At 34.6% G+C, this 15,526-nt stretch overlaps 1 protein-coding gene across 4 annotated transcripts in view; it reads left to right on the forward strand.

The window, feature by feature from the left end:
* The window catches only part of LOC123671110, a 65,629-nt gene that overhangs the window by 28,112 nt on the left and 21,991 nt on the right, over positions 1–15,526 (forward strand). For all 4 annotated transcript variants that reach the window (XM_045604795.1, XM_045604796.1, XM_045604794.1 and 1 more), the window contains 2 exons: positions 553–892; positions 9,423–9,698. In XM_045604795.1, the coding sequence (XP_045460751.1) occupies positions 553–892; positions 9,423–9,698 (616 nt within the window). The remainder of the gene's footprint in view (positions 1–552; positions 893–9,422; positions 9,699–15,526) is intronic.

The raw sequence follows: 15,526 nt of genomic DNA on the forward strand, positions 1-15,526 counted from the left end.
AGAATATTCAATATTCATCGCCAACGAAATAACGTTGAATTATTGTATTAAAAATACTACGTTCCCCAAATAGAATGGATGAAATTCTGATCGTTTTTCTAATATAGTATCTCATTTCTGAGTTCAAAATGGTAAATCTTATGGTTGTAAAAACTTTAGTGTGCAGGTTTCCAGGGGTGGCATAGCTCATTATGAAAATTTAAAATGGCCATATCTTTTTATCTAGGCCCAATCCGATAAAATGGTAAAGGAAAAGAGTGTTCCTTTTGACTTCAAGAATCTCCTGTTAATGTTATATTCACAAGTCAAAGACTCGCCCTTTTATTATATTTATCGAATAATGTTCGATTTCAAACTAATCATTCAACAAGACGCAAATTTGATGCAGTCGAATGATGCCCTTTCATTTTATATAGGTAGATGAAGGTAGATATTAGGTAATGATATTCCATCCTAAACTCGTAGACGTTTTTTTGTCATAATCGAATTGCTAACCTAATTTACCTTCATTTCTGAACTTGGGTACCAACTACAATTAAATTACCATTTCAGGATAGAATGCTTCTGCGTATACATGAACTTATGAAAGAACTCAATATTCCTTTGACCACTGACGGAGATGAAAACTCTAGTGCATCTTGGACAGATATAGCGGCAACCATGAGAGGTCTACTTTGTTTAGAAAAAATGAAGTTACAAGAAGAGCAAACGGATGACAAAACTAAGTCGGCAGAAAAAAAAAACTGCATTTGCTTTGATCTCAGACCAACATATCCCACCACGAATACCAAGTGTAATGAACCAGAGGAAGAAATAGAAAATTTCAATTATCAGAATTGCACACCGACGACCAAATTCGAGACAAGTTTGGATCGTCTAACAGAACATACAGGTGGGTTTTTGAAGACTTGGATCAGACAAACGCCGACAAAGGAATATTAGTTGAAGTATTCCTTTAGATTCATTCACTTTTCTCATTCAGTCAAGAGAAAATTGTTATGTCTTAATTCTATAAATTTTATTTATATTCATAATAGTCTTTATTCTTATCATTCCATTTTGTATTCATTTCCCAGATTTTCCTCCCTTTCCCATTTCCAATAATATCCGAAAATTGGTCATTTCAGAAAGCATTGAAACAATTGATCACAATTGAACACTAGACAGGGTGTTTTATGAATCACTGTACTTTAAGAGTTAATGCAGGACAATTTGGAGAGGATAAGTGTTGAAAATTATCATACATATCTCAACTATATTCTTCAATAAGATAAAAGGTGTTTTATGCATTTTATCAGAAACTTTCAACCGCTACAACTCTTTAACGCTTTCATAGATCGCCATGAAAATATCAAGGATCAAGTTAGGGAGAACGACAAATATTCAGTTCTAGTGAATAATTGGCATCGCAGACTCAGCCTGAGAAAATTATATACAGCGTGTACACTTTTGAAACGGCCTAGTTTTTCATTCATAAACGATTGGAAAGATACGACTTATTTCGCTCTCTTCAGAATATTTGTATCCACCATTTCACCATACTCGTCAGTAAAACTCTTTTGCCATTCATACTTTCTCATATGAGGCAAATTTAATGCTCTTTCGGAGTTTATGAATTCGATGAGGATGCAGAAATGAATAAGATATAATTGGTTTAATGGAAAAAAGTGATAAATTCCGTGAAATCAAAAAATGTTAAATTGAAGAATAACCGCCAACATTCCGCCCATGCGTTATATGACATTTTTTGTTGCAAATCACTTGTATAATCTCCACTTGAAGTTAGGTTTCAAAAATGTACACCCTGTATTTGATGTTGCATTTAGTAAAATATCCTGAACATCAATTTCTTCAAGATCAAATTTATTAGTATTTCAAATCATCGTTACAGAGGACTTGTCATTAACTGAATAAGGCGTTGATCCATTTTGCATAACAATTAAATGATTGATTCACATAATAATAGATCTCAAAGTGAAAGGTTCTCGGATAAGGAGTTTTTTTTGGATATATAAAAACGAGCATATTTTGAGATGAATCGATGGGAATCGATAAGCCAATTGACCGCCACGGCTACAAGTGCGCACCATAGAATTTTCATGAAATTTTCCATGAACAATTTGCACATTTGTGGGTGTATCTCCTCGATAACTTCACTAACTTCATATTTAAGGTCTTGACTGTGGAGCATTCACTTAGATCTTATCTTTCATATGGAAAAAAGTCTAAAGGCGTTAAATCTCAAGATCTCGGAGGCCGATTGTGATCACTTCTTCGAAAATAATATGACCAAAAAACCTTGCATGTTTCGTTGCTTGTGTGACATGAAGCCCCGTCTTGTTTGAAATAAACGTCGTCCACATCCATATCTTCCATTCTTCTCAGTTGGTCTTGAGCGTCGCACACGGTTTCGATTTTTACATCATGCTCAAACAGCTCAAATTTTTCCACCACTTGCACTATTTCCGGCCGAGAAAGTGCTTCACGACAGGCGCGGATCCAGGACCCACTTTTGGGGGGGGAACTTTTAGATACTCAAAATACTGAAAATGTGGACCCTAGACACTTCCGCCATTTTGGGACGTCATTTTTTGGCGTTCATCAATATGGGTTTTCACAAAATTTATTGAAGGTGAAAATAATGCTGATCTTGTAATTATTTGAGCCTTAGTATGTCAAATTCTAGGAGGGCCGGCAAAATTTAAGAGGTACCCGGGCCATTTGGGGGGGAACGTTCCCCCAGTTCCCCCCCCCCCCCCTGGATCCGCGCCTGCTTCACGACGATCCAAAAGTGTTTTATTTTTGCTTCAAAAGTGATAGCTGCCCAGATAGCAGGCTATTGAAAATAAAACCAATACCAATACGTGAATTTTGTAGCATTGTATTAAATGATATTAATTCAAATAATATATTTGTCAAATGTAAACTACAGATAGAGGGCGCATATAATCACATTAGCGTACAGTGACTATATTACCACAGTGGCGACAACTGGCCATAAAACTGTCAAAAGTCCGCTATGTTTCGTCAAGAAGTTTTTGGCGGTATTTTTGAATTGTATATCGGTAACTTACGGCAATGTTTCATATTATCGGTCTCAATTTCTTTAGGAAGTAACATTATGTAGAATAAGTTTCAGAAAATTCATTTTTCTCTTTTTCCAATTGACTTATCCTATGCATTTTGTATGTCTTAAGGGATCAATAAATACAGAGTGGGCCATTGAAAACGAAACAGCGGCTCTGTAGGTCGGCAGTACCGAGTTATATAAAAACGCTCGGATACGTCAACAACATTTTCGAGGGGGACATCGTTCGCGATGAAATTCACACGAAATACATTCCATCCCTCGGAGCTGTGACCGCCACCCCTAAATTTTTAAATGGCATCATATGGCAAGTGATACCTCATTTGAAAGGTAGTTTCCTTCTAAATATCAAACAACAAAAATAAATTAATTTTATCGCTTGGTTTTCGAGATCTAGGAACTTGAAGATGGGAAATGACTTTTTATTCACTCAATCAATAAAAATAAGATCTAACATTGCAACTGTTTAAAGATAATTATCATTGTCAATGGATTAAATGTCCAAACTGTCTACCACCCATTTCCATACAATAGTACAAGTTCTGTTCAAAATGAGACCTCACATTTCGTAGCATTTCCGGCGTTATTCGACGGCATTCTTCAATAATTCTACGTCGTAAATCTTCCAGAAATTCTGGTTCGGTTGCATAGATTTTGTTTTTCAAGTGACCCCACAGGAAAAAGTCGAGTGGGGTTGAATCTGGAGATCTGGCTGGCCACTCTATAGCGCCTCTTCTTCCAATCCAACTTCCAGGAAACATTCTATCTAAAAACGCCCTAACAGGCTGTGCATAATGTGGAGATGCCCCGTCTTGTTGAAATTTCAAGTGGTCTTCATGGTCGTCATTTTCAATGATGTCTACTAATTGTGGATAAACAAATTGATTCAATAATTCCAAATAAGTTTCTCCTGTCAGGTTACCGTCGAGAAATACTGGTCCAATCAAACGGTCCCCAAAAATACCGGCCCAGACATTGAGGTTTTGGGGAGATTGAGTATGGACTTCGTGGAAAGCATGTGTATTAGCATCTGACCAATAACGACAATTATGACGATTCACAGTCGAATTCAAAAAGAATGTAGACTCATCAGAAAAGCAGATGTTGAAAAGGAAATTCTCATTCACAAAATTTCTGTCGCCTATCAAAATCATCTTCATTCAATTGGTGTACCAAATGTATTTTGTAGGGGTAGAATTTATGATGTTTCAGGATTCGGCGGATACTGGTTCTACTGATATTGGTAGCACTAGCAAATTTCCTTGTGCTCAATGTTGGGTCTGCATGAACTTGTCCTAAAAGTGCAACTTCAACAGGTTCATTTCTCACCGGAAATTCACGTTCTGGGTCTCGTTTCTTGTTGGCTACTGATCCAGTTTGACGAAATTTTTGCAGTAATTCTAGAACGTATTTTCTAGCAACAAGTTTATCTTATTTCCCAACTTCAAGTTCCTATATCTCGAAAACGAATCGATAGAATTAATTTATTTTTGTTGTTTGATATTAAGAAGGAAACTACCTTTCAAATGACGTATCACTTGCCATATGGTGCCATTTAAAAATTGAGGGGTGGCGGTCACAGCTTCGAGGGATGGAATGTATTTCGGGTGAATTTCATCGCGAACGATGTCCCCCTCGAAAATGTTGTTGACGTGTCCGAGCGTTTTTATATAACTCGGTTCTGCCGACTTATAGAGCCGCTGTTTCGTTTTCAATGGCCCTCTCTGTATATTATTATTATGTTTCATGAATTCGATCCAAGGTACGACATTGCAAATGAACTGAATCGTGCTATCTATTTTTCGAAAGATACGGATCGAAAATATTGGTTATCTTTAACTTCTAACTTAAATTATTATTAAGAAAAAACTCAAGAACTAGGTACATACAAATGTAAAAATTATTATTTTCCAATAATAAATTCACCTTGAATGATCAGCCATGGCCTTAATGGTCATAACTCTCTATAGTCTTTTTCGACCTTTTTCGTAATCTGTAGGCAACAAAACGTCTTATTATTTTGAATGTTTCATGAATTCGATCCAAGGTACGACATTGCAAATGAACTGAATCGTGCTATCTATTTTTCGAAAGATACGGATCGAAAATATTGGTTATCTTTAACTTCTAACTTAAATTATTATTAAGAAAAGACTCAAGAACTAGGTACATACAAATGTAAAAATTATTATTTTCCAATAATAAATTCACCTTGAATGATCAGCCATGGCCTTAATGGTCATAACTCTCTATAGTCTTTTTCGACCTTTTTCGTAATCTGTAGGCAACAAAACGTCTTATTATTTTGAATTCGATCTTCGATCCAATGTATCACGTCTGAAATGAACTGAATCGTGCTATCTATTTTTCCGAAGATACAGATCAAAAATATTAGATATCTTCAAGTTCTAACTGAAATTATTATCAAGAAAAAACTCAACAACTACATGCACAAGTAAAGATTATTATTTTCCAATGATAAATTCACCTGGAATGACCAGCCATGGGCTTACTGGCCATAACTCTTGTTTTTCGACTTCATTCTTAATCTGTAGACAACAAAACGTCTCATTATAATCGATAATCGAAGCTGGTAATTTCCACAAACTTGACAACTCAACTGCTGAACACGTTTTGACAAATAAACATAAACAAACTAAATCTGCAATATCCAACAAATAAATCTGCAATCTGCGCAACTCCGACGAAACATGGCGCCAACCAATAGAAAATGAGACACGAGTTGTCGCCAAAGCGGTAATAAAGTCACTGTACATTAGCGTATAGTGACTTATGTGCGAATTAATTCAAACTAATTATGTCATTTAGTTCTACAAAAATTAGAATTAAATCGCACTGGTTCAGCCAGTCGAATACGCTATTAATTGGACAAAGTGGTGACAATTCGTTCAAATTGACCCTGAAAATGGCGAATGGGGACATAGAACCATAGAACTTAAGAATACAATTGATTGAAATGAACTGACACACGTCAAAATGAAAATTATTGGGCCTGATATCATTTGGTTGTATATAGAACAAATTTCTTTGACTGAATAAAATGAGCCTTACATTTTGAATAAATCCCAAAAATCAGGTAAATGGAGAATGTAAACAAAAAAACCAAAATATTTAGGCTCAGCTAATCAAAAACGAGACCACGCTTGTTGTCACTGTGGTTTATTGAGGCACTGTTTAATGAAGGATAATAATTTGAATACGGCATTGAATTTCAATGAACGTATCTGCAACTGGGTTAATATATTCCTTAAATGATTGAAACACAAATGATAGCAACTTAAAAGATTTGTTTCAAAACAGCATGAGAGCAACCGAGCATATACCTAAGTTAAAAAACAGTAGAAATTATATGCGCTTACAGCGAACATATTATTTTACTGAAGTTTTAACTTCTATACTAATAATAATAATAATATTCATAAGCTTTCATTGAAAGTTTCGACAACGACGTTGTCGTTTTCAGAAATTTGGGCTAGGGCTAGAACAATGATATGAAGAATAAAAAGTTACCTGAAAAACGTAAGCGTAAAAACGTATACAATAATGAAATACAAGAAATCAATTCATATTTACTCCTTTTTCTTCACTTATGATGCTATTGAAGAATAAAAAGTTATCTAAAAAACGTAAACGTAAAAACGTATACAATAATGAAATACAAGTAATCAATTCATATTCTACTCCTTCGCTCGCTTTAATAACGAAATCACAATCAGTTAATAAGTTCAATCAATAAGTTTAACTATAAGTGAGTGATGTATAGGTATGGTATATTTTATTGATAATAATCCAAACTAAATAATAAAATTCGGCTGTCCAAATTCAATCCATTCAGGACACTTTCAACATTATTATCAAAATGCTTCTAAATATTTATTTATAATAGAATAAACAAAAGATTGAGATATATAAGTTCCTGTCTGATGCACAGATGGTGGTGCTAGTATTAAATCCATATGATTTTTAGTTAGTACCAAACTTCAAACGATACGTGTCACAATTTGACAGCAGTCGGACCATTAGTTTGTGAGATAATATTATTATTAATAATAATTAATATTAATATATGGCTTATGAAGCCATTTACTTTACGAAGAAAAAATTATATCAGGATCAGGAAGGTGACGTCCTTCTTCCCTCGGAGAATCTTCTATTCTGTTCAAGAAACTCCTTCAGACTCGACTCAGTGGCTCCTCAGTGATCAACGCCACCTCTGTACATATGGCTACTTTCAAGTCTTCATTAAGTCATAATGGATCTAGGGATCACCGTTTCTTACATATCGTATGTGAACACGCAATGCTCTACCGACCACTGCTCCATTGTGACTGAAAACCAAAATGGTCGTTTCTTGAAAAGGCTCTAAAGGCAACTGGCCAGAGGCAATAAAGTGACTCTACTATAGGTACCAGGGCACTGTAGTGTTCAAACCCCCCCCGAAATGTTAAAGATGTCAAAAAAACTTATTTGTTTTTCAAAATCTCGAAAATATTTTTTAATGGAATTTGTAAAAAGTGAATGAAATTATCACTCTCAGTTCAATTAATTTGTAATGTGAAATTTGAATTAAATTACCTCTACGTATTCCAGTCAATTTGTGCTCACATGTGCCCCTCAAAGGAAAGTTATGGGTTAGTTTGATTTATTCGATCGTATGTAACGGGTGTTTTTTTTCGAGGTATATAACTTTAAGTTGGCATTACTGTTCAAGATGGCGACCGATTTAACAGCTGTCAAGTGATTTATTCTCAGTTCGATATGGCAGTTCATCATGAATAGACTCGCGCCTGAACAACGCTTGAAAATAGTGCAATTTCATTTCGAAAATAATGGTTCTGTGCGGAATACGTATCGCGCACTACGTCCATTTTATTTTTTTTAGCGATGAAGCGCACTTCTGGTTGAATGGCTACGTCAACTAACAAAACTGCCGCATTTGGAGTGAAGCTAATCCTCAAGTGTATGTCGAAACACCGTTACATCCAGAAAAACTGACTGTTTGGTGCGCTTTATGGGCTGGTGGAATCATTGGTCCGTACTTCTTCAAAAACGATGATGGCCAGAACGTTACAGTCAATGGTGATCGGTATAGAGCCATGATTACTAACTTTTTCATTCCTGAATTGAACAACCATGATGTCCAGGAGCTGTGGTTCCAACAAGACGGCGCAACATGTCACACAGCTCGTGCCACAATCGATTTATTGGAAGACACGTTTGGTGACCGCCTAATTTCACGTTTTGGACCAATTGGCCTCCAAGATCTTGTGATTTAACACCGCTAGACTACTTTGTGTGGGGCTATGTAAAGTCATTGGGCCATGCGGATAAGCCACAAATCCTTGACCATTTGGAAGACAACATTCGCCGTGTTATTGCCGATATACGGCCACAAATGTTGGAAAAGTCATCGAAAATTGGACGTCCAGATCGGACTACATCCGAGCCAGCCTTGTCGGTCATATGCCAGAAATCATATTCAAAATGTAATGCCACAAGATTATCTTACGGATAAATAAAATTCATATCAATCGAATAATCTTTCGTTGTTTTATGGCAATTTAAATTTCTATAGCTCTAAAAAAACACCCTTTATTTTTTTGGGTTCTGAATCCGAATCTGAGGTTTAGCACCAAAATTCTGTGACGGAACATTAAAAAAAAATACAAAAAAAATTTAATCTTCTGACGTGTTCTTCCATAAAGTTTTTTGTCCGAAAAACCTTATATCTATCTCTGCTAAAACTCAGTTGATGGGTTAGTTTTAATTTCTTCGATTTATTATCTCTGTTTCTGAGGTACAGAAGTCGAATCTGAAGTTTGCCACCAAAATTTCATGATAAAACATTAAAAAAAATGCAAAAAAGGTGATAACTATCATTTTTTACCGGTTTTTTGCATATAAACTTTCTACTCATAAATTTGAATTTGAGTACTCTGTTGTATAAATACTACGACGGTATTTTTTTCTTAAATATATTCATAGGAATCGATGTAAAGAAATAAACTAAATTTCAAAAAGTGATTTTGAAAATGCTTTTTTTCTCAAAACATACTTGAAAAATAAAACTAGTGAAAATAGACTGAATGGGTTGGCTCTTTTAAAGTTGATATATTTAAAGAGAAAAACATAAGTTTTTTTTATAATATGTAAAACCTCCTCCGAAACTGAAACCTGGCTACGCCCGTGGAACCCTCATTTTCATTTGAAGATTTAATCATTCTAGGTAGATATACAATAATTTCAATTACTAAAGGTACATAGTTTTTTACACAGTTAAAAATTTGTTCTCAGCTCGAAACTTTTTCCCCAGAGCCATTGAGTTCTCGACCAACTTGTAAAATTTCATCGAGTTTTTCGAATTTTGGAGATGTGGATGTACTTCCTGGATTTGAGTGTCTCGAAACTCCCAAAGTTTCCTCTGTGTTGACTTGTGTAAAGTATGAGAAGAAGAAGGCGCTAAATACACATTTCAAGAGCTTTTGCCATTGTCAAGTAGTAGTCAAGAAAAAACCGATGGTTCGAAAGCGCAAATTCACGAGAAGAAGGAGAAGGATTCGCTTCAAAAAGATTGGTAAAGATGAAAAAGGTGAATATGAGTAAAGCTTCAAATGTTACTTACCCTTCCTTTTCTGGTGTTACTTCACAAGTGAGTATTTCAAGGATTACTGAAAATAATTTTTTTTATCAATAAACGTATAAAGGGTGTTGATCTGAAGTCGTACAAAAGTCCAGTAAAAATAAGATGTAAAATAGACTTTTCATTTTCAAGTCTTTCTAATCTTATAGGTATGAAAATGTGCCAGAAAGCTTCAGCCAGAATTGGCCGAGACCTAAGGGATTCTTTTTCTGTGCTACCGATCCTGGCTGAACTTAGGCCTTATGGCCATTGATACTCACCATAAGATTAAAGAGACTCCCAGGGCCCCCGCAAGGGACATCAACGCCCGCGTGCGGAACATATTTTGGCGCCCCTTAAAGGGGGGAGGTGGAGAAAAGCACTGCTTGATAATAGAAATTTTTTTTGTTTTGTTAAGAATTTAGTGTAGAATGGTTGAAAATCTATCAGCAACCTTCATTGCCTTAAGAACTTTATGGTGTTAGTTGTAACATAATACATTTTTAATGTGTTTCAAAACTTAAGCTGTATTCTTCAATAAATTATTCATAAAGGCATAAACATTTAATTAGGATCAATGCAGAAATTGAATGGATGTTTTTCTAGATTTGGCTGTTGCAAAATTTTTTATATAATCAATCAATCAATTTTATCGAGTATCTCTTGCTCTATATCTAAGATTGCCAATCCAGAAAATCTTTCTTATGACATGGTAAACTTCAAAAAGTTTTCAATTATTTTTAATTTAGTGAATGATCTCTTACCAGAAGCAACAGACACAGGTAAAGTGAGAAGGATTCTTGAGGCAATACTAAGATTCGGTAGAGAAGAAGTAAGATTATTCTCGAAAATATATTGTAGAATTTCAAGAGGATTTTCGCTTCAGATACTGAAAACAATCTTAGGGCTTTTATCTCGTTGAATAAATCATTTTCTTTCACGTCAGCCTCTTTTTTTCCTGATCAGTTAGCTTTTGTTGAAGAGCATGACATCATTTTAATAGATATTTATTATTTAATTTAAGAATATCACAAATAAAACAAAAACGTTATCGTAAACCTACTATTTAAGGAACTTAGTGTTTGATCAATTATTTTCAAAAAGAAATTCATTTTAAAAGCGATTTTTTGATCTTGAGGTGCCTCATCCGTCTGTTCATTATCGAACAATTTTGGTTTATACTTTCGTCTTACAGTATATAATAGAGAAAAACCTTGATCTATCTCAAGAGCAGCCGCTAGTTTTCCAGCTTCCGCAAGTTTTTACACGAGAACATTATCATCCCTATAATTTTTGAAATGATCAACTAAATTCTTCAAATAGTTTTGGCACACTTCAATGTCAATCGCTACACTTTGCATCATTTTGCTGACAATATTAATCTGGAATGAAACATCATAAGAAATTATTATACTTCAAATAAATTCAAAAGAATGAATATTTAATAAAAGAGAAATGTCTATGTCTAGTTTCCTGTTCTGCTATTTCTAAAAGGCTATAACATATTTGAATAAAATAAAACTTTAGCATCAATTCTACTTGACCATCTAGTATCACTTAGGGGTTTTAGATGTAACTGAGGATCATGCTTTCTTATAACATTCCAATCTTCTTGCGGATGAAGAGAAATATATACAGGGTGGCCATTTGAAAACGAAACAGACGAGATTACAGACGAAATAAAGTTTTTCGATAGAAATGCTCGGACAGGTCGATTTCTGTTTCGAGGGGGACAACTTAAGATGTAAGTTACGGATGCATAGCGCTTCAACCCTTGCTGCTACAACCCCCACCCCCAATTTTTGAATAGGGAAGATGGGGTGAGTGATACCTCAATTTAAAGGTATTTCTATACTGATTTCAGCACAGTAATTGTTTTTTCATTTTATGCATTAGTTCTCGAAATATTCATGCGTTAGTTAGTTAGGAAGGAAGCCACAGTCATGGTTGTTTTGAAGCTCAAAATGTCGATTTTTCACAAAACACTACGAGTGCCATGAAAACACTACTTCATTTTCAAATACTTAGTTAAGAATATTTCGAGAACTAATGCATAAAATGAAAAAACAATTACTGTTCTGAAATCAGTATAAAAATACCTTTCACTCACCCCATCTTCCCTATTCAAAATTTGGGGGTGAGGGTTGTAGTAGCAAGGGTTGAAGCGCTATGCGTCCGTAACCTACATCTTAAGTTGTCCCCCTCGAAACAGAAATCGACCTGTCCGAGCATTTCTATCGAAAAACTTTATTTCGTCTGTTATCTCGTCTGTTTCGTTTTCAAATGGCCACCCTGTATAAAGTTCTTGTACAATATCAAAACCTTTGGTCCCTCGGTTCTTCATGCGGTCTATAAGAGGTTTTGGCGCCCTTTTAGAGTGGCGCCCGCGTGCGGTGCACGCGTTGCACGCGCGGTTGCGGGGGCCCTGGAGACTCCAATCAGAAGAAACCCCAACAATATTTGTTTGGTTTAGGACGGTTACAACCTTGGATTCATTCCACTTGATGAAAATTCTTATTAATTTGATAAAAAATAAATGAAAATACATTCAATTATTTTCACAAATTTTTTATTAATTGATTGTTTCGCCCCCAAGACGCCGCTGAGACGGCAAAACAATTGTTGAATTAATAAAAAATCTGCGGAAATCAAAAGTGTTTTTATTTATTTTTTATCAAATCAATATGAATTTCAATTAAGACTGAATCCATTTAATTATAATTTCATCTGCACCAGCGGGATGAGGCGATACCAGTTCATTCCAGTCGATGTAAATGTTTTTTTTTAAAGCTATCCAGTCCCAAGGGGCAGAATTTTTTGACCTCAGGCTAAGAGATCTGCTTTAGAATACTCCTTGGGTTGAATTCTGAGAAAATATTGCTATCTTTTCATCTCCATCACAAGTTTCTGACATATGTTTGTCTAAACATATCTGGAATCTGGATTCTGATATCGTCCTCTGATTGGGTATCAGCTCACGCAGAGCCGAAGACTGGAATGTTTTTTTCTCTAATTCTGTGGTTATTCCGTTCATTCTTCCACATCTTGTAGAACAAAATCGTGCGAGAATATATCAGAAACACACAGTTTTCATGGTTATATTTTATTATTCTATGTTGGCACTCCGAACTTTCCGCTACGACTTTATCTGTCAATTCATCAAATTGCCTTAAAGAAATCAGTTCTGCCAACCAACATTTTTCAATGCAAAAATCACTTAATTATATTTATGGAAATATTTCATTAATTTCAATGAAAATGCAATGAATTAGAGAAAATAATGTATAATACTCGTACAGAAGACTCATTCTACCACTCGTTCATTCCAAAACTCGCCACTTCGTGGCTCGTTTTTGAATTTTGAACTCGTGGAAGAATATCAATGCCTTCTGCACTTGTATTATAATAGTTATTTATAATACAAGTGCAGAAGGCATTGATATTCTTCCACGAGTTCAAAATTCAAAAACGAGCCACGAAGTGGCGAGTTTTGGAATGAACGAGTGGTAGAATGAGCCTTCTGTACGAGTATTATACATTATTTTCTCTAATTCATTGCATTTTCATTGAAATTAATGAAATATTTCCATAAATATGTTTTAGTGATTTTTGCATTGAAAAATGTTGATTGGCAGAACTGATTTCATTAAGGCAAATTGATGAATTGACAGATAAAGCCGTGGCGGAAAGTTCGGAGTACCACCATAGAATAACAAAATATAACCATGAAAACTGTGCGTTTCTGATATATTCTCGCACGATTTTGTTCTACAAGATGTGGAAGAATGAACGGAATAACCACAGAATTTGAGAAATAACTATTATGTATTGTATGAAGTATGAAGCCTCATCCATTACCAAGCATTCTCCGAGTACAGTGCATCCCATTTTGGGTGAGACAGCCAGGTTTCTCGCTTGTTATTTAAGATAGAGCCTTGCGGTTTTCACGTCCCTGTCCTACTTTTTCGTGAAACTCAAGTTGGTCTAATCAGATTCTGTATAACTGTTTCCGTTCAAAAGATACAGGGTGATTTTGGAAATTGATACTTTTCGGACCCCTTCTTTATCTCCGAAATTATTAGAAATAATCCTGAGCTGAAAACTACATCTGAATCAGAATTCTGCGTAGAATCCAGTGGCGTACTTAATATTTTTTTTCGGGGTATGGTTTTGAAGATTCAACACAAACCTATATTTTTTTTAATGGAACACCCTATATATCATTACTTCGTTGAATTCGTTATTTTTTTCCCTTCAAAATGATATATGATACTATATAGGTAGGATGTTCAGAAATGTTAAAAAAACACTAAAACGTCAAATAATGATGATTTTTTTGTAAATGGGCCATGGATTTTCTATGTTTCAATAAGAGGATTATTACTTTCGATTTTTAAAAGTAGTAGGTCATTGATGACACAAACATCCTTGTTGTTATTATGGCTACTATGCATTTGGGAGCATTGTTTTATCAAGTAGGCCTTGGAGGGAAAAAACCAATCTGATCTAGCTTTCATCGCTTTAAATTATTGTTATCATTATTGATTCTTTTTTTTCTATGGGAAATCCATTGCCCATTAACAAAAAATCATCATTATTTGATGTTTTAGTGTTTTTTAAAATTTTCTGAACATCTCACCTACATGGTGTCATATATCATTTTGAAGGGAAAAAAATAACGAATTCAACGAAGTAATGATACACATAGTGTTCCATTTAAAAAAACATAAGTTTGTGTTGAATCTTCTAAACCATACCCCGAAAAAAAATAATGAGTACGCCACTGGATTCTACGCAAAATTCTGATTAAGAAGTAGCTTTTACCTCAGCATTATTTCTAATAACTTCGGAGATAAAGAAGGGGTCCGAAAAGTATCAATTTCCAAAATCACCCTGTATCTCTTGAACGGAAACAGTTATGCAAAATCTGATTAGACCAACTTGAGTTTCACGAAAAAGTAGGACAGGGACGTGAAAACCGCAAGGCTCTATCTTAAATAACAAGCGAGAAACCTGGCTGTCTCACCCAAAATGGGATGCACTGTACATCAGAAGATCATATTGTCCTTAATCGATCTCGATTCGATCGCTCTTATTTTTCTGTCTGAATGAATTAAGTAACTTGCATTTATTTTATTAGGAGAATATCATCATATATTAATTCGATTTTAGTATTTTATTCTTGGTGGTCGACGCCAAGCATAATCACAATTTAATCAGTTGAATACAATATCTCTAATATGACTTTCTACATATCTATCCATTCAACTCCTCTGAAGTAAATTAGAACAAAAACAAATTATTCGGAAATATATTTACTTGGAAAAATATAAAGGGGAAATATTTTGATGATTGGATTTTCATTCGCATAAGTGTATTCGTTGGCGTAGGTAAGTGTATTATTTCAAAAGAAGCATCCTTGATTTGATTAATTTGGGTGAGAAATTCATGTTTTATATTTTACTACTCAATTCCTGGAATTTTGGTGACCAGATCGTTATAATTATGATGAAAGTTGGCATTGAAATTGTAAATTTCTTTTATAAATTTGCCTGCAATTTTGAATTCCACAATTTATGTATGACAACATTATTTTAAAAACTTGCGAAATTCCTTCTTTATTTCCCAAGAAGTATTCGTTAAAATGCAGACAATAGTTTTGTTTCAGCAAATTCTGATTTGAAAGGGGAAGGAAGCAGAGAAGGGAAGTAACGAATCGAATATTTTTATTGCAATTAATTTCAAAATTTCAGTAGAAAATTTTTCATAAATCATTTTTGAAATGACCTCCACCATTT

This window comes from Harmonia axyridis, chromosome 1 (genome assembly GCF_914767665.1).
Source record: "Harmonia axyridis chromosome 1, icHarAxyr1.1, whole genome shotgun sequence".
Classification (NCBI taxonomy): Eukaryota; Metazoa; Arthropoda; class Insecta; order Coleoptera; family Coccinellidae; genus Harmonia; species Harmonia axyridis.